Raw genomic sequence first — 18627 nt, forward strand, 5'->3', positions numbered from 1 at the left:
CATTATATTTATGTTCAATGTTTAATGATCAATGATAAAAAGTGGGGAAAAAACAGAAAACATGGAATTAAAATCATAAAGGTCACAGCTTAAATGCTTTGTAAAATTACAAAGGAAATATATAAATAATTGTAATTCCAAATAAATATATACTATAGTTTTGGTTCTCATGTGTTTAAAAAATAATGTCAGATTTCTATGGATTTTCCAGGTTTAGCTAAATATTCAAATTCATCTTCTCCTTCGTGGCTCGCTGGATCTGTATATTGTATTACAATCTTGGTATCATTATAGTAAACGTTACATAGCAACGTAAAATGACAATAACAATTCAGTTCTGACACAGCAGCAGCTAGCTGCAGACAGGGCGCTGCAGGTATGGCCCTGGATTCACGTGCAATCTGTTGACAAAATTCTGGCTTGTGAGGCTGGATTTAAAAAACAGTGATATAACTGGCTCCCGAGTGGCGCATCCAGTAAAAGCACTTGTGTAGAGTGCAGGATGTGCCCTATAGTCTGGACTTCGCGAGTTCGAGTCCAGGCTATTCCTTTGCCAACAGAGGATGGGAGCTCCCAGGGGGCGGCGCTCAATTGGCCGAGCGCCGCCCGGGGGGAGGGAGGGTTAGGTCGGCCAGGGTGTCCTCGGCTCACCGCGCACCAGCGACCCCAGTAGTCTGGCCGGGCGCCTGCGGGCTTGCCTGTAAGCTGCTTGAGAGCTGCGTTGTCCTCCAACAGGCCACCCAGGGACCCATCCAGCTGGGGCCAACGACAGTGCGGCTCGTGACCGGGGAGCTGGCGCTGATCAAGGGAGGGGAACGATGGCCATCCAGGTGGGTTATTGGATCGTCCACCATCCAGTGTGGGTCGCTGTCATCCTGGACGCCTGGATCCGGGGCCTGCACAGCACCAGCAGTCAGCTCGACCTCCGGACGGGGCTCCTGCACTTCCAGGGGGGGACCGGCTCTTGATATGGCCCAACCGGGGGAACCTGCTCGCCCCCCAGAAGCCGGGACCACCTTGTCAAATGACTACAACCAAGTCCAGCTCTTGTGGGGGACCGACCAGGGGAGCCAGCTCACCCCCTAGAACGACCCCGCAAGGGCCAATGGACTCCTCAGACCAGCATAGCCAGGTCCAAGCCAGCACCACCTAGGGTCCAGCCTGCACAGCCAGGGTCTAGAGCCAAGCAGATGAGCCCGACCCTCGCAGTGGAGGATGTGACTGGTTCCCCCAGCGCGGCACCACCATGGCCGTAAAGCATCACCACTCGCACCCAGGTTCCAACCAGCCCAGCTCGGGCTGAACAACCGACAGCCTACAGCCCCAAGCAATGCCTATATTTGATATATATCAACTTCAGCGAGTGACAGCTAAACGGTTAAACTAAAATACTATACTAAAGGACTATGCTGTGCATTTAAATATGTTATAAATGATAATGTTTCCGTGATTTCATATTGAAGTTCAGTAAAATAATTAATGTAGCAGAATGCATTCTGTTAATGGTAAAGGCATATTTTATGTAAGGACTGGGAATCACCAACCCTCTTAATTGTGTTAAACTCTATTACAGTATACTGCAGTTTTGATAGACCAAGGCTGACTGAGAAATATGTCTGGGTTTGGTCTGTGGAAAAGGTGGCAAACCTAGGTGGAGCGCTAGTTATAAAGGCTATAGTGTATAAAGGTGTGTGTATGTGTATATGTATGTTTATATGTATATGTATGTGTGGCTTTTTGTTCAGGGGTAGGGGGCCTGCAAGTGTATGCTTGCCTAGGGCCCAGTGATGGGTTAATCTGGCCCTGGTTGTACCCAAGGTGACCGTGTAATACTTCCTTGAGGCAATACCCACGGCGTAATTTTCAGCACTTGACTATACCATTGAGCGTGTGGAATTCCCCTAACTCCTCCCTACTCTGTAGCATTCCGTGTACTCAAACTCATCTCTGTCTCCTACGCCTTCTGTTGATCTAATACAACAGGAGTATTTCTTAATGTTACTCATCACTGTCCCTCATCTTGCTGGAAATAAAAGTGGGTGTTGTGACAGAAATACAATGAGTTCTGGTGATAAATCTTCCTCCCGACCTGTGAGGGCGCTAAAGAACGGGAGGAGAAGTATCTGGAAGGGCTGGCCTGACAGTTCGTTTCCGGGACCGGGAAGTGGGTCAGCCTGGAAGGAAGCGAGACTCTGTTGTAAGACCGTATTGATTTGACAGGTAAACGAGGGGCAGCTGCAAGTAATAAGGCAGCTGCAACCGTTTACCTAGATATCATGCGGGATTACATATAGGGGCCAGGGTAACGCTGTTCTTTTCCTTCGTTTGGGTTAGCGTTAGGAGAGAGAAGGATCGAGAGAGGAGCTCTCATTGTTAAAAAGAATAAGGAAAAGAATTACGTGTTGTGTTGTGTTGTGTTGTGTTGTGTCTGTCTGTATAATTGTCTGTGTTTTTACCACCAGACAGTTAAAGCACTACTCCGGAGCTGTCGCTAAGGGTCAGCACTGTCCGGAGCACCACTGCACCCCGCACTATCTGTGTTTGCACTAAAGCACCATCACGACTGCACTCACCCAGGACTGGTGACCGTCTGTTTGTTTTTGTTCGGGACTGTGCCCTGTTTATTGTTATCCCCGTGCGTTACACATTGTTGTGTATCGCCGGGGATTTAGTTATTTTTCGGTCACCAGACCTGGAAAAGAAATAAAGCACTTTTTCACTGGAAAACCGTTGTCTGCCTGTCACTCCTGCACCGCATCACCGCTACACCTGTTACCCTTACCAGGCACTTTGCCACAGTGTGTACTAAAAATTTGGTTGGCATTTGCTGTACAATATATCGGAGCCCTTTTTCGTTTTGGTGTGACCGCTCCATACACGATTTATGGTTATGGTTATGGTTATCATTATCGTTATTGTTCTGGGTGTGACTGGGGCTTTACTGCTATGCCAGAAGTCCACAGATTGGCACATGCACATCCTTGAAAGGCTAAGTGGATATGGCACAAACAAATCATGAAATATGCAATGTTTGATTTGTCAATGAACGGAAAATTGGTCTGGGGAAATGACCATGATTCAATCTGACAAACTACAAGATGTCAGGAGGGGGTCAGATGTTATAGTGACGTGGACAGACAGAAATGCCTACCCAGTAAATATTCTGGATCTAGGAGGTCAGAGACTGGTCAGAGACTCAGAAGTACAAATTTGTATTTAAAAACAGAATTAGATCTACCATTGTTAATAATAATAATAATAATAATAATAATAATAATAATAATAATAATAACAATAATAATAATACAAACTTCTAAAATGTTTTTAAAAAGGAACAATAAAAGCAATAAGTATCATTATCAAAAATAATTTATTATTTAATCTCAAATAATAAAACAAAACACGTTAAAATACACTAAGGTTTGTATCTGGCCTACTTTCAGCACACTTTAAATTATCAAAACTTTTAATAATGTAGTAACTGCATTAAACAAATATGCATTCCATCTAGGCCTACCTTAAATTATATTTTCTATTACTATTATTTACTAATCATGAGAGTCACTTTCATCGCGGTCACTTATTAGCAGTTCATTACGCTCAAGCTCCTCCTCATCTTCCTTAGCTTCAATGGCAATGACAGAGACCCGGCGTTTAATGGAGACCCGGCGTTTAATGGAGACCCGGCGTTTATTAGAGACCCGGCGTTTAATAGAGCCAGCGTTTAATAGAGACCCGGTGTTTAATAGAGCCAGCGTTTAATAGAGACCCAGCCTTTAACCGGTGTTTAATAGAGCCAGCGTTTAATAGAGACCCGGCGTTTAATAGAGCCAGCGTTTAATAGAGACCCGGTGTTTAATAGAGCCAGCGTTTAATAGAGACCCGGTGTTTAATAGAGACCCGGCGTTTAATAGAGACCCGGCGTTTAATAGAGCCAGCGTTTAATAGAGACCCGGCGTTTAATAGAGCCAGCGTTTAATAGAGACCCAGTGTTTAATAGAGCCAGCGTTTAATAGAGACCCGGCGTTTAATAGAGCCAGCGTTTAATAGAGACCCGGTGTTTAATAGAGACCCGGCGTTTAATAGAGACCCGGCGTTTAATAGAGACCCGGCGTTTAATAGAGCCAGCGTTTAATAGAGACCCGGCGTTTAATAGAGCCAGCGTTTAATAGAGACCAGGTGTTTAATAGAGCCAGCATTTAATAGAGACCCAGCGTTTAATAGAGACCCGGCGTTTAATAGAGCCAGCGTTTAATAGAGACCCGGTGTTTAATAGAGCCAGCGTTTAATAGAGACCCGGTGTTTAATAGAGACCCGGCGTTTAATAGAGACCCGGCGTTTAATAGAGCCAGCGTTTAATAGAGACCCGGCGTTTAATAGAGCCAGCGTTTAATAGAGACCCAGTGTTTAATAGAGCCAGCGTTTAATAGAGACCCGGCGTTTAATAGAGCCAGCGTTTAATAGAGACCCGGTGTTTAATAGAGACCCGGCGTTTAATAGAGACCCGGCGTTTAATAGAGCCAGCGTTTAATAGAGACCCGGCGTTTAATAGAGCCAGCGTTTAATAGAGACCAGGTGTTTAATAGAGCCAGCATTTAATAGAGACCCAGCGTTTAATAGAGACCCGGCGTTTAATAGACCTGGCGTTTAATAGAGACCCGGCGTTTAATAGAGCCAGCGTTTAATAGAGACCCGGTGTTTAATAGACCTGGCGTTTAATAGAGACCCGGCGTTTAATAGAGCCAGCGTTTAATAGAGACCCGGTGTTTAATAGAGACCCGGCGTTTAATAGAGGCCCGGCGTTTAATAGAGCCAGCGTTTAATAGAGACCCGGCGTTTAATAGACCTGGCGTTTAATAGAGACCCGGCGTTTAATAGAGCCAGCGTTTAATAGAGACCCGGCGTTTAATAGAGCCAGCGTTTAATAGAGACCCGGCGTTTAATAGAGACCCGGCGTTTAATAGAGCCAGCGTTTAATAGAGCCAGCGTTTAATAGAGCCAGCGTTTAATAGAGACCCGGCGTTTAATAGAGACCCGGCGTTTAATAGAGCCAGCGTTTAATAGAGACCCGGCGTTTAATAGAGCCAGCGTTTAATAGAGACCAGGTGTTTAATAGAGCCAGCATTTAATAGAGACCCGGCGTTTAATAGAGCCAGCGTTTAATAGAGACCCGGTGTTTAATAGAGCCAGCGTTTAATAGAGACCCAGCCTTTAACCGGTGTTTAATAGAGCCAGCGTTTAATAGAGACCCGGCGTTTAATAGAGCCAGCGTTTAATAGAGACCCGGTGTTTAATAGAGCCAGCGTTTAATAGAGACCCAGTGTTTAATAGAGACCCGGCGTTTAATAGAGACCCGGCATTTAATAGAGCCAGCGTTTAATAGAGACCCGGTGTTTAATAGAGACCCGGCGTTTAATAGAGACCCGGCGTTTAATAGAGCCAGCGTTTAATAGAGACCCGGCGTTTAATAGAGCCAGCGTTTAATAGAGACCAGGTGTTTAATAGAGCCAGCATTTAATAGAGACCCGGCGTTTAATAGAGCCAGCGTTTAATAGAGACCCGGCGTTTAATAGAGACCCGGCGTTTAATAGAGCCAGCGTTTAATAGAGACCCGGCGTTTAATAGACCTGGCGTTTAATAGAGACCCGGCGTTTAATAGACCTGGCGTTTAATAGAGACCCGGTGTTTAATAGACCTGGCGTTTAATAGAGACCCGGCGTTTAATAGAGCCAGCGTTTAATAGAGACACGGTGTTTAATAGAGACCCGGCGTTTAATAGAGCCAGCGTTTAATAGAGACCCGGCGTTTAATAGACCTGGCGTTTAATAGAGACCCGGCGTTTAATAGAGACCCGGCGTTTAATAGAGCCAGCGTTTAATAGAGACCCGGCGTTTAATAGACCTGGCGTTTAATAGAGACCCGGCGTTTAATAGAGCCAGCGTTTAATAGAGACCCGGTGTTTAATAGAGACCCGGCGTTTAATAGAGACCCGGCGTTTAATAGAGCCAGCGTTTAATAGAGACCCGGCGTTTAATAGAGCCAGCGTTTAATAGAGACCAGGTGTTTAATAGAGCCAGCATTTAATAGAGACCCGGCGTTTAATAGAGCCAGCGTTTAATAGAGCCCCGGCGTTTAATAGAGACCCGGCGTTTAATAGAGACCCGGCGTTTAATAGAGCCAGCGTTTAATAGAGACCCGGCGTTTAATAGACCTGGCGTTTAATAGAGACCCGGCGTTTAATAGAGACCTGGTGTTTAATAGAGACCCAGCGTTTATTAGTGACCCAGTGTTTATTTACAGTATTTGTCAACAGACCCGGCGCGTATTGGAGACAGGCGATTATTTGAGACCCGGCAATTATTTGAAGTTTTACGGTGTGTGTATGTATATATATATATATATATATATATATATATATATATGTATATGTATATGTATATGTGTATAGTGTGTGTGTGTGATATATATTGTTTAATGTGTCCCCAACCCCTGAAAGTTAGAAACTTTTTAAATTTACATTTAAATACATTGGAGTTAGAACATGCTGATACATATTTGATAGCTTAAGCTTAAGATGCTTATGCAACATAAATAAACCAATTAATATTTGATGTACTTTTATTAGTTAGCATGAATGACGATGGAGTGTCAATTGCAGGCATAAGAAATAGAAATTAGATGTCCATTAATTTACAATGAATTTAACTTTAGAATTTTAATTTCATACTTTAAATAAAATTAAGATGAATAACACACTGTTTTAATAGCATTAGTGGGCTTTGTATAATTATTTGTTAGCAATATGTCGTTTTGAATATTTCCAGTAAAAATACACTTGCTTTCCATTTCTGTTAAATGGCGATCAGACATGGTATCATTGTAAGTGTTTATTTCTGAGATTTATTGTAAATGATAAACATGGAATAACATTTTTTCACAGGGAAGTACCCACAACAATATTCTAGAAATTCAATTAAATTTATTTTAATATATTTTATTTATTACAGGAGTGTATCTAATTGCTCAAACACTCATGAGACACTAATATCAGGTGCTAGAGCTACATGGTAAATATGTGGGAAACACAAGCAAAGTGCAGGAAGTTACAAGGGGAAACAACAGAGAAACACACCCACACAACACATAGCAGTCTTTCATAGTCAAAGGCATTTATATTATCATAAAGAACACTTCAACATGCAAGGGAAAAACTGCAGACAGGACTCTTCCAAAGGGCAATGAAGAATAGCGGTGGGTGCTGCTGCCCTTACGCTGTGATCCTGCTGAGCAGGAAAAGCAGAGCTGCTGAAGCCCCCAGAAGCAGCACATTGAGCCTGGCAGTGGTGGAGCCGTTCACGTTGCACAGATCCATACTGCAGCACGTCACTTTATTTCCTCCGAGCGCCCCGACACTAACATCGGAGGCTACAGCAGCGTTGCAGGCACTGTTTGTGGCACACTCTTTTGTGATGGTATTAATTCCAACTGCAAATAGAGAGACAAACAGCAGGTTATCATTATTAAACATTAGCGGAAATAGTTTCAACGTGGTCAAAAACATTTAGACACTAAGATCACTCAAATAGTGTAACTTTGGAATTCTGTGCCAAAAATGGACATGAGCAGAGAAAATCATTGTTTTCTTGTTGACTGGACCAATGAGAGTATACATGCACATTGTCATGCTTGTATCATCATTTGAGTAATCTATGTTATCCGCTCTGCTATTTAAACAGTTTTGTGACTAGGCAGAGAGGTAAACGCATGCTTGCTGTTGTCTTTACTCACGCACGGTGATGACGGTGGTCATGCAGGTGTCTTCAGTAGCGCAGTTCTGGGTATTCGTGTTGCAGGCATCATTGGAGAGAGCAGCAGTACATTGGTAACACAACAGTGCTGAAGAGAAACAATACAGCATTGCTTGTTATCTTGATAATCCTCATTTGAGAAAAAATAATACAACAGAACAATATTATTTTTATTATTATATCTTTTTTCTACTATATAAACTCAAGACAGTCTCACTGAGACTCAAATTTCATTTGGAAAATGTACCTGCAGTATGGCACCATGGCCAATATCCTACACCTCCACAATAGGTGACACGAGTTTCAATTGTGTGGGTCAGGTTTAATAAGTGTTGTTCCATATTATAGGTGACACAAGTTTCAATTGTGTGAACATAAGAACATAAGAAAGTTTACAAACGAGAGGAGGCCATTCAGCCCATCTTGCTAGTTTGGTTGTTAGTAGCTTATTGATCCCAGAATCTCATCAAGCAGCTTCTTGAAGGATCCCAGGGTGTCAGCTTCAACAACATTACTGGGGAGTTGGTTCCAGACCCTCACAATTCTATGTGTAAAAAAGTGCCTTCTATTTTCTGTTCTGAATGCCCCTTTATTTAATATCCATTTGTGACCCCTGGTCCTTGTTTCTATTTTCAGGTCAAAAAAGTCCCCTGGGTCGACATTGTCTATACCTTTTAGGAGTTTGAATGCTTGAATCAGATCACTGAGTAGTCTTCTTTCTTCAAGACTGAATAGATTCAATTCTTTTAGCCTGTCTGCATACGACATGCCTTTTAAACCCAGGATAATTCTGGTTGCTCTTCTTTGCACTCTTTCTAGAGAAGCAATACCCTTTTTGTAACGAGGTGACCAGAACTGAACACAATATTCTAGGTGAGGTCTTACTAATGCATTGTAAAGTTTTAACATTGCTTCCCTTGATTTAAATTCAGCACTTTTCACAATATATCCGAGCATCTTGTTGGCCTTTTTTATAGCTTCCCCACATTGCCTAGATGAAGACACTTCTGAGTCAACATAAACTCCTAGGTCTTTTTCATAGATTCCTTCTTCAATTTCAGTATCTCCCATATGATATTTATAATGCACATTTTTATTGCCTGTGTGCAGTACTTAACACTTTTCTCTATTAAATGTCATTTGCCATTTGTCTGCCCAGTTCTGAATGCTGTCTAGATCATTTTGAATGACCTTTGCTGCTGCAGCGGTGTTTGCCACTCCTCCTATTTTTGTGTCGTCTGCACATTTAACAAGTTTGCTTACTACACCAGAATCTAAATCATTAATGTGGATTAGATTAGCAAACGTTGAGTCATATATCATTCGTTTGTGCCGATTTGTGCCGTTGAAACAAATGTTTGTGCCGCTGTGGTTTTTAAGATATTGTAGAGTGCACGGGGGAAGGCAGCAGGAGGGCTGGATGGTGACGTATTCACACACAGGAACATAAGTCCGATATATGCTGGCTCTTTTGGAGCCGACTCTTTTGTACAGCGGTATCGGCGCTATGCTTTAGTGCGAGAGATCCCGGGTTCGCGCCTGCCTTCCGCCTGTGTGTGGATTGTCTAGTCCTGTGTGAAGCGTCTGCCTGCGTTAACCGAGATCACTACAATATTAACGATTATTTATTTAGGGGAGTGACGTCACTCAGTCCCACTACAATAACGGAATTGAACCAGACTTGTCTCATTCGTTTGTGCTGGTCACTGCTGCAAAATGAATGTTAGTGCTGTTTTCCTTCAAGATTTATTCACGATTATTTCAGGGCGAGTGGCGTCACAGTCCCCCTATAATATCGGGTTTAAACCAAATATGGGTCATTCGTTTGTGCTGTAAAATGAACGTTACTGGTGCTTTCCTTCAATAGTTATTGACAATTCTTTGATAAGAATATGTCACTTGGTAAGCAACGCTGCTTACACAGGTCAGTACTAACAAAATAAATATGAATAGCAATGGAAGAAAGTCCAATCTTTCTTTCATCACTAGCATAGCTTTATTCCACTCAGAGCGAGATCCTAACACAATTTTTAGGAAAGTATAGAAAAAGTGTGCCCTCTTATCCACTTACTGTTTCATAGTGTAATGAATTTGAAACCAGTGTACATTGAGGATGCATAGAAATGACAATGTTGTGATTTTTTTACTTTTTTGCCAAAATTGTTCAAGTTCTACTTACTATTATTCAGTCCTCTTGCCTTAAGTGTACGTACATTATGAACACTGATATTGCGTGAAAAACCCCCAATATGTACAATTACTTCCCTAGTGCTGTTTACACCCCTCTTCCCAACAGGGCAGCAGTGTGGAGTAGTGGTTAGGGCTCTTAGAGGGTCGTGGGTTCAATTCCAGGTGGGGGACACTGCTGCTGTCACCCTTGAGCAAGGTACTTTACCTAGATTGCTCCAGTAAAAAAACAACTGTATAAATGGGTAATTATATTTAAAAATAATGTGTAAAAAATAATGTGATATCTTGTAACAATTGTAAGTCTCCCTGGATAAGGGTGTCTGCTAAGAAATGAATAATGATAATAACATGCACTGTCTTAAAGGGATACCTAGCACTAACGAATGGTATTATTATTATTATTATTATTATTATTATTATTATTATTATTATTATTATTATTATCAGTATGTACAAAACAATAAGGCATCTTATAACAATAGCGGTATTACAGTATATTCATGGGTCTAAGGATTTTACTATGTAGTTACCGGATTGTATATATTTTTTTTTTTTTACAAATCAGTTCAAGTAAAACTATAGAAATTAAAAAATATATTCTGAAGTTTTCAGCACATCATAAATTACATATTTTCAATGAGCTGATATATAGAGGTAAGTCATGAAAAAGTCAATTAGACACCAAGTTTCCCTTTGGTATTATAGTAAATAAACAAGATACAATAATGGTAAACAATGTCCCCGATATTTTCTTATCTTTGTTAAACTGATTAAAGGCAGGAGCAAAAATGGGTACTTACTCAAAAGTAAGATTTCAAATGATTTTTGATAGATTCTATAGAAAACTAAAGTACTTTTGTGGTACTTGTCGTGTAGTACTTCTGTGGTACTGGAGTACTTTTTTAGTATGGCTTTATAAACCTTTGTAATGCTGGTCCCACTGCAGAAGGTACTGGTTCTGTGGCTGTTTTGTATTTCTTAAAGTGAATCATTGTATTCTGTATAAAGTGTTGTTGGCACTTTCCATCTGAATTACTGCAGTAACCCAGCAGCAGCACAACCACGTGGCTCAAGGACATGAAGCTGAAAACTCAGTTTTACAATGTATGTTTTATTCTGTAAGAAATTGTACTATTGTAACTGTTTGTAACTGTTGAACACCTACAGACTAGAATAAAAATGACTTTGACTCGCAGTTTTTCGCTATTGTTACCTCAAGAAGAAACTAGGCAGAAAATAAAAAAGGGCTTCTGTTTTAATAAAGTGATCAAATGTAACACATGCATTGTATTATAACTCCTAGTATTCACTAGTTAGGGTGGACAGTTTGATTCACTTTCAATATGTTAATAATAACATATTTTTCCCCATGAAGATGATGATATCAATTCTATTAAAAAACAAATAAACGTTTGGCAACGAGACAGAGGTTTGTTTTTTTTTTATATAAATTGTCATTGCCAATTATTTTTATTATTTTCTCCCAATTTGGAATGGCCAATTATTATTTGAAGCTCAGCTCTCCGTTGCCACCCCTGTGCTGACTCGGGAGGGCGAAGATGAACACACACTGTCCTCTGAAGCGTGTGCCGTCAGCCGACCGCTTTTTTTCACACTGCACACTCACCATGCAGCCACCCAAGAGCTACAGCGTCGGAGAACAACGCAGCTCTCAGGCAGCTTACAGGCAAGCCCGCAGGTGCCCAGCCAAACTACAGGGGTCGCTGGTGCGCGGTGAGCCGAGGACACCCTGGCTGACCTAGCCCTCCCTCTCCCCAGGCGACGCTCGGTCAATTGTGCGCCGCCCCCTAGGAGCTCCCGTCCACGGTCGGCTGTGGAATAGCCTGGACTTGAACTCGTGACGTCCAGACTATAGAGCGCATCCTGCACTCCACGTGGAGCGCCTTTACTGGATGCGCCACTTGGGAGCCCCTACGAGACAGAGGTTTGACTGTTTTTTTTTTCTGTTGTAATCGCAGCCATTACCAATGACTTCATTTCTTATAAACTTTATGCACATACAGTTGTGTGGTTTCCTGCAACTAAATAAATCATCACAGTGGTGTTCTTTCGGTTATTTGTCCATAAAGTTAATTATTAGCAGCAGCAGAGCAAAAGCAATAGTTGATAAGATAAAAGGCAGACAAAATGAGAGGTAGGCTAGATGAGATGCGGTAGTGCAATACTTAAACCCTGCATAAGACATTCTGACGTGTTTCCAAATTAGACTACATTTCCCCACAACAAAGCTTGTTCCCTTTCAATTTGAAGATGACTACCAATGACATTATGTATGGGATATGCCTGCCCATTGGGTAGGTATTGCTGAGCTCTCTATACCAGAGCTGCCGATAGGCCCCTTCCTGGGATGATGCCCGCCCACCGAAGGATTAAACCGACATCCTGAGGAAGCCATTTCTCTTTTTCCTTCTCAAGACGGTACGGTAAGACCTCTGTGTTGAGCTGAGCGTGTTGATAGAAAAGAGCTCAAATCGAATCAAGTCGACTGTATTTCCCTTGCATTCGTGTTGAAAGCTGGCTCGCTGCTTTCCCTGAATCAACGACTTTGAAAAGACCAAGCCTTTCTGCCTTTCAGCGGCCTCCTCGCTTGTGTGGTAGGCCTCTCTTTGTTATCTGTCTGTCGTGTGTGAGCGACTATCTGTGCAGTCACCCGCGAGTGGTTGTCTATTTCTTTCTTGAGAGTATACAGTTCCTCCACGGGGCTAGGCCTTGCCGCATCCCCGCTGTTGAGTGACTCTTCCAGCCATGCTGTCCTCCACGGGCCTAGGCCTTGCCGTATCACCACTGTTGAGTAGACCTCGCCGGCTGCGTAGGCCTGCCCACCTCTCCCTTATCTATCTATTCTACCATGTTTTTTTGCAGTCTCCCCCTGGTGCATGCTACGCGCTGACCAGGTGTGTGACCGCCTGGATAGGGTAGGCACAATTGCATAGCTGCCCCCTGGTGCTTTGGTACCGCTGCGCACACATAGCCCTTGGTACTTCAGTATCTCGGTGCGCAAGGTGCTCATTGCATACGGCACACGGTGCCCAGCGCTACAGCGTCAGTGCACAGACACAGCACCACACAGTACACGGTGCTGTGGCAAAGTGGTTGATAGTGTGCAGGTGCAGGTGATCAATGAACAGAATGACAATTATAATCCAGGTGCAAAGTTTGTTTAATGATATTTTTGTGTCCAGTGCCTGACACAAAACAAACAGTAAATAATATATGATGTTAAGTAATACAGCAGCGTGTATTACTTAATTTGTAATCCCCCGGGTTTGTCGCAAAATAATAATCACATTTTTATTATACACCCACACAAAACACAAAAAACATACACAAATCTGTTAGTGTGTGAATCAGTGCTAGTGGTGCAAATACAGTTATTTGTGATACAAGTGCAGTGCTGTTCCGGGTTTGTGCTGGCCTCTGGCGACAGCTCCAGAACGTGTTAGCTGTCTAGTGATAGCAAGCGACAAATAGACAGAACAAACAAACAGTCACGATATGGATACACAAAACACAGGTCCTTCCGGGTCACTTTTCATAAACCAAAATGAAGGAACAGATTACATCGCTTCAACCCCTATTTATACCGTCACTCATGTTCCCTTGGTAAACGATTGCAGCCACTCCTCCAATCCGTGGCTGCCACATCGTAGTGCTCACTGCACCTGGTGCCCCCGGAGCACTGTAGGATCTCCTCCACAGCTGGACCAAATGTATGCCCAGGGGATATTGGCGTGCCTCAGAGCTCCGCCCCAGCCTCAGCAGAAGCCCTGAGGACCTGCGGCCTCAGAACCCTTTTACCATACAACAGCTGCAATATTGACGCGCTTGCACCACAGATACCTGGGTGCTCGCTACCGTACACAACCGTACTCAAAGAGGAAGTGGCAGCCTTGCTGTGCAAGTGAGCCATCCATCTCGTAGACCCCACCTCCTGCGGAGAGGGTTTCTACTCGAGATATTTCGTAGTACCCGGGAAGGACGGCGGTTCCGCCCCATCTTAGTCCTAGGATTCCTAAAGGAAAGGAGGTTCCAAATGCTGACTCATTGTCACATTCTCCAGTCCGTCTGACAAGGCTACTGGTTTACCACCGTGGACTTACGGGATGCGTATTTCACGTTCCCATTCATACAGTGCACAGGAATTATCTCCGCCTCGCCTTCAAGGAAGTGTTAAGAGTTCTCTGTGCTGCCGTTCGGCCTCTCCCTAGCCCCACGTACGTTTTCAGAGTGTGTAAACGCTATTCTGGCCCCCTTGCGTTACAGGGGATCAGAGTACTGAACTATCAAGATGACTGGCTAATCTGTGCTCAGTCGTGGGAGGGCCTAGTGGCTCAAACGGCACTGGTGAGCCTGAGCCTTACCATCAGCAATGCAAGAAGTCGTCTTCGACTGGTGCAGTGCACGACGTACTTGGGACTCCGGGTGGACTCCAGTACGATGCACGCTTACCTGTCGGACGAGGCTAGCCCTGGGAGATCCCACTTTGCCTGGCTCTCCTCAGTCAGGCAGGAGGCACTCTCTGGCATCCAGAACCTGCCAGATTCCAGTTATAGGTCTGAAAGGGACCGCTGGACAGCCCTAAGGCTATCTGACGCGGTGGTGGCTAGCACTAGGGCAGACTCCACTAGGTCGCTGTATGTGTACAAGTGGAAGTATTTCCAGATTGGTGTCTGACTACAAGTCATGACCTGCTTTCTTGACCCATGCTGGTCATCTTGCAATTTCTGCAATAACTGCTCGATGCTGTAAGATCACCTTCCACATTGACAGTGTGTTTAGCGGCTACCTCTGCGCGCCATGCCCCCATAGATTCAGTATCTCCGGGTGTGCATTTTCTGATGACTCAGTTTCTCAAGAGAGCTCGGAGGTTACAGCCTAGGAGGACTGTCCTCCCCGAGTGGCACTGTCTGTGCACATTTCTGCATGCACATTTCAGTCCTGCATGCGTATTTCGGAGGATGGCAGCAGGGTGTTTCTGCGCACCAACCCTGCTTTCCCCCCCAAGGTGATCACAGCCTTACACATTAATCAGTCTGTTGAACTGGAGTCCTTCCATCCATCACCGTTTGCTTCAACGGAGGATGAGAGATTGAATTTCCTCTGCCCATTGCGGGCATTGAGATGCTACGTGGATAGGATAAGAGCTCTGCATCAGTCTGACCAGCTCTTTGTCTGTCATGGGACACGGATCCTAGGACAGCCCCTCTCAAAGCAGCGTCTGTCACACTGGATTGTGGACACAGTCTCGACTGCGTATGATGGTGGTGGCTTGCCACCACCTGGGAGGTTAGCCGCACACTCCACTAGAGGGTTGGCTACATCTTGGGCGCTGTACTGAGACTAGCTGGGCTACGCCGCCTACTTTCTCCAGGTTCTACCGCCTTAATGTGGTAGATCCTGCCCTGCCTTCATTAGGCACAAGAGTCCTTGATGGTTCTGATGCATCCCTCATATGCGGCCGTTCCTTCTCCCTCACAACGGCTCTGGTATACGTTATCCCATACATGATGTCATTGGTGGTCATCTTGGAATTGAAAGGGAACGTTAGGTTACTTACCGTAACCCTGGTTCCTTGCAAGAGAAGACGACCACCAACCGTGAGGTCGCATCGGTCTCCCTCACGGGTTCGATGGAAAAAGAGATATGGCTTCCTCAGGATGACGGTTTTAATCCCTCGGTGGGCGGGACTGAGTGCATCATCCCAAGAATGGGCCTATCGGCAGCTCTTGTATAGAGAGCTCAGCAATTACCTACCCAATGAGCAGGCATATCCCGTACATAATGTCGTTGGTGGGCGTCTTCTCTCAGGGAACCAGGGTTACGGTAAGTAACCTAATGTTTTATTGTATTTTGGGATAATTCTGTATTACGAAATGCATCAAGTAGCCAATTATATTTTGCAGTGGTATATCAACATCTGTACAAACAAACACATACATATGTATTTCTTGTGTGTTGTTGCTTACTCAGTTTGAAAAAAAATATGACAATATCTGCCCTACAAAATAATCATTAATATCTTAAAAAACATAGCTGCACAAAATGTTCGTTTCACTGGCACAAACGAATGACAAGTTTGGCTCAATTCCATTATTGTAGGGGGGCTGAGTGACGTCACTCCCCTAAAAATATATTGTTAATATCTCAGAAACCATAACAGCACAAACGTTTGTTTCAACGGCACAAACTAATGAAACAAGTTTGGTTCAATTCCAGTATTGTAAGGGAACTGAGTGACGTCACTCCCCTAAAAATATATTGTTAATATCTCAGAAACCATAATAGCACAAACGTTTGTTTCAACGGCACAAACTAATGAGACAAGTTTGGTTCAATTCTGGTATTGCAGGGGGGCTGAGTGACGTCACTCCCAAAAAGAATAATCATTAATATCTTAAAAAACATAGCGGCACAAACATTTGTTTCAACGGCTCAAACCGGCACAAACGAATGATATATGACTCAACGTTTGTGTTGTTTGTAGGGGGGCCAACTTCACAGAGATGATTTTATATCATAGTTAATGTAAAGAAACACTATCAAATCTTCAAGTCAGTTATCACTGTTATCTTGGTGAACAGGGCGAAAAAACACCTCTTTCAGCAGTGCTATTAAATGATGTTTAATACAGGAGTCTCAAGCTGCTGTACTGTGCTCACTTTTTTCTGTTAACTTTGTTCCTTCTCCTCTTAAATTGTAAAAAGCAAACACTGTAAAGCATTAAATACACACATAGTACTGTACTTGAATGCACACATTTTAAGAACGAAAGGTTCCACAATCTTTGGGGTATCAATATACAGCCTTTTAATTCCATCTAAAGTGTTTTGATTTATTTATTTATTTTTTTAAAGTATGGTAAAGCTAAAGCATAGTGAAAAAAATGGAAAGCTCAGACAAGCAGGGAAAACCACAGATAAATGGTAAGGAGGAAATGTGCATAATAATAAAGCTTTTGTGTTTCAAACTGAAACAGTATACAAACACAATATAGTGCTGTAGAAATGATCTTATTAAATTAAACCTACCTGCACGGCTACCAATGAAAGCAAGAAGTAACAACGCCAGAGAGGTCTTCATGATGGGTCTGTAGGAGTGTCCGTCAGTCTTGGTTTGTCTTGCCAAGGAAGGGCTTCCTCTTAAATACTATTAGGGGTTCTTGTTTTTTGATGCCAAAAAATTGACGTCAGAAATTCAGTGACCTTATTTGTAATTAATAGTGTTCTTTTTTTAGTTCTTCTTGTTGCTTGGCTGTTATCTTGGCCACACCTCAAATGGTGACTTGGTTCCCTTTTGATGTGATTCAAACACACAAGAGAAAAGACTATTGTTGACATTCTGGAAACAAATTAACAATACAAAAAAACTTCCATTTGGTTTCCATCACGTGGTGAAAAGTGATGTTGAAGTAAAAGGAATCACCACATTAGCTGCTGTGGTTGTACAACAGTGCTATAACAAGAGAGCAAGAATATAAATAGAACTGGCCCTTTCAGTTGCTAACTGCATAGTCATCTGCATCATTATATTTAATGTTTATGCATAAAACATATGTTCAGTGGGGTCTGTAAGGGATATAATTGTGAATATATTTAAGCTTGTTTATATACAGCACAAAGTTCTGAAAAATGAAAAATACCGACACATTTGTGTTTATTTGTATAGCTTATTTGCACTATTCCATGGTTAAAAGTTCCATGTGTTGTGCCATTCATTACCTTTATACCTTTTCTTTGCTCAGGCATGGTTGTTAAGAACTATATTATGTCAATAAAGGAGTGTTTCCATAGGTGTGTTTGGGGTAAGTAATAGTTCAACTATAAAACAGAGTTTAAAAGTGACATCTACGGATTTGCGGATTTAACTTTCCCAGCCATCAGAAGTAGTCAGTACCTGGATGTCCTATAACATAGTTACAAGTATCACAGAGGTCCTATAACACACACGTATCATGGAGATCCTGTAACACACACGTATCATGGAGATCCTGTAACACACACGTATCATGGAGGTCCTGTAACACACACGTATCATGGAGGTCCTATAACACACACGTATCATGGAGATCCTGTAACACACACGTATCATGGAGATCCTGTAACACACAAGTATCATGAAGGTCCTGTAACACACAAGTGTCATGGAGGTCCTGTGACACACAAGTATCATGGAGGTCCTGTGACACACACGTATCATGGAGGTCTGTGGCAAAGTGCCCCCCCCTGTGTATGTTATATGTTACGTGTTGTGTGTAAATGTTGGTGTATAGGCATTGGTACACGGGATATAAGCGGGTCTGTGTTTCACGTGTGTGTAAATTGTATATTTGTATTAGGCACGGGGATGGCACATCACATCACGTGTAAGTAAAAAGTAATATGTGAGCACGGGGAATTGCACTTTAATTAATTCACGTGCAGTTGTACCGAGATTCCAATTGAATGATTGACTAGCAATCGAGTCTCGGTACAATTGCATAAAAGCTGCATGTTTTCACTCACTGGGGGTTGGGTGTTCGGTGAGTGGAGAACGGGAGAGAGAGAAGGAGAAAATAAAACAACGTAAAGTAAATAAGTGTTTTCACTCACCGTGTTTGTTCGGTTGTCTG

At 42.9% G+C, this 18627-nt stretch overlaps 1 protein-coding gene across 1 annotated transcript; it reads right to left on the reverse strand.

Moving 5' to 3' along the window:
• Nucleotides 1-6793: 6793 nt before the first annotated feature.
• LOC131708109 (prostate stem cell antigen-like) lies at nucleotides 6794-17216 on the reverse strand. Its single transcript, XM_059010274.1, has 3 exons — nucleotides 17048-17216; nucleotides 7789-7896; nucleotides 6794-7485 (listed from the first exon to the last, which is right to left on the reverse strand). The coding sequence occupies exons 1-3, from the start codon at nucleotides 17097-17099 to the stop codon at nucleotides 7268-7270; spliced, it is 378 nt and encodes a 125-aa protein (XP_058866257.1). The 5' UTR covers nucleotides 17100-17216; the 3' UTR covers nucleotides 6794-7267.
• Nucleotides 17217-18627: the final 1411 nt, after the last annotated feature.

Source organism: Acipenser ruthenus, chromosome 3, assembly GCF_902713425.1.
Source record: "Acipenser ruthenus chromosome 3, fAciRut3.2 maternal haplotype, whole genome shotgun sequence".
NCBI lineage: Eukaryota > Metazoa > Chordata > Actinopteri > Acipenseriformes > Acipenseridae > Acipenser > Acipenser ruthenus.

Excerpts from the sequence above, each read along its gene's own strand:
- LOC131708109 (XM_059010274.1), bottom strand. The coding sequence starts at position 17,099 with ATGAAGACCTCTCTGGCGTTGTTACTTCTTGCTTTCATTGGTAGCCGT. Across the intron at positions 7,897-17,047 it reads TTTCATTGGTAGCCGTGCAG|CACTGTTGTGTTACCAATGT; the intron begins GTAGGTTTAATT and ends GTTTCTCTTCAG. Across the intron at positions 7,486-7,788 it reads GACCACCGTCATCACCGTGC|TTGGAATTAATACCATCACA; the intron begins GTGAGTAAAGAC and ends CTCTATTTGCAG.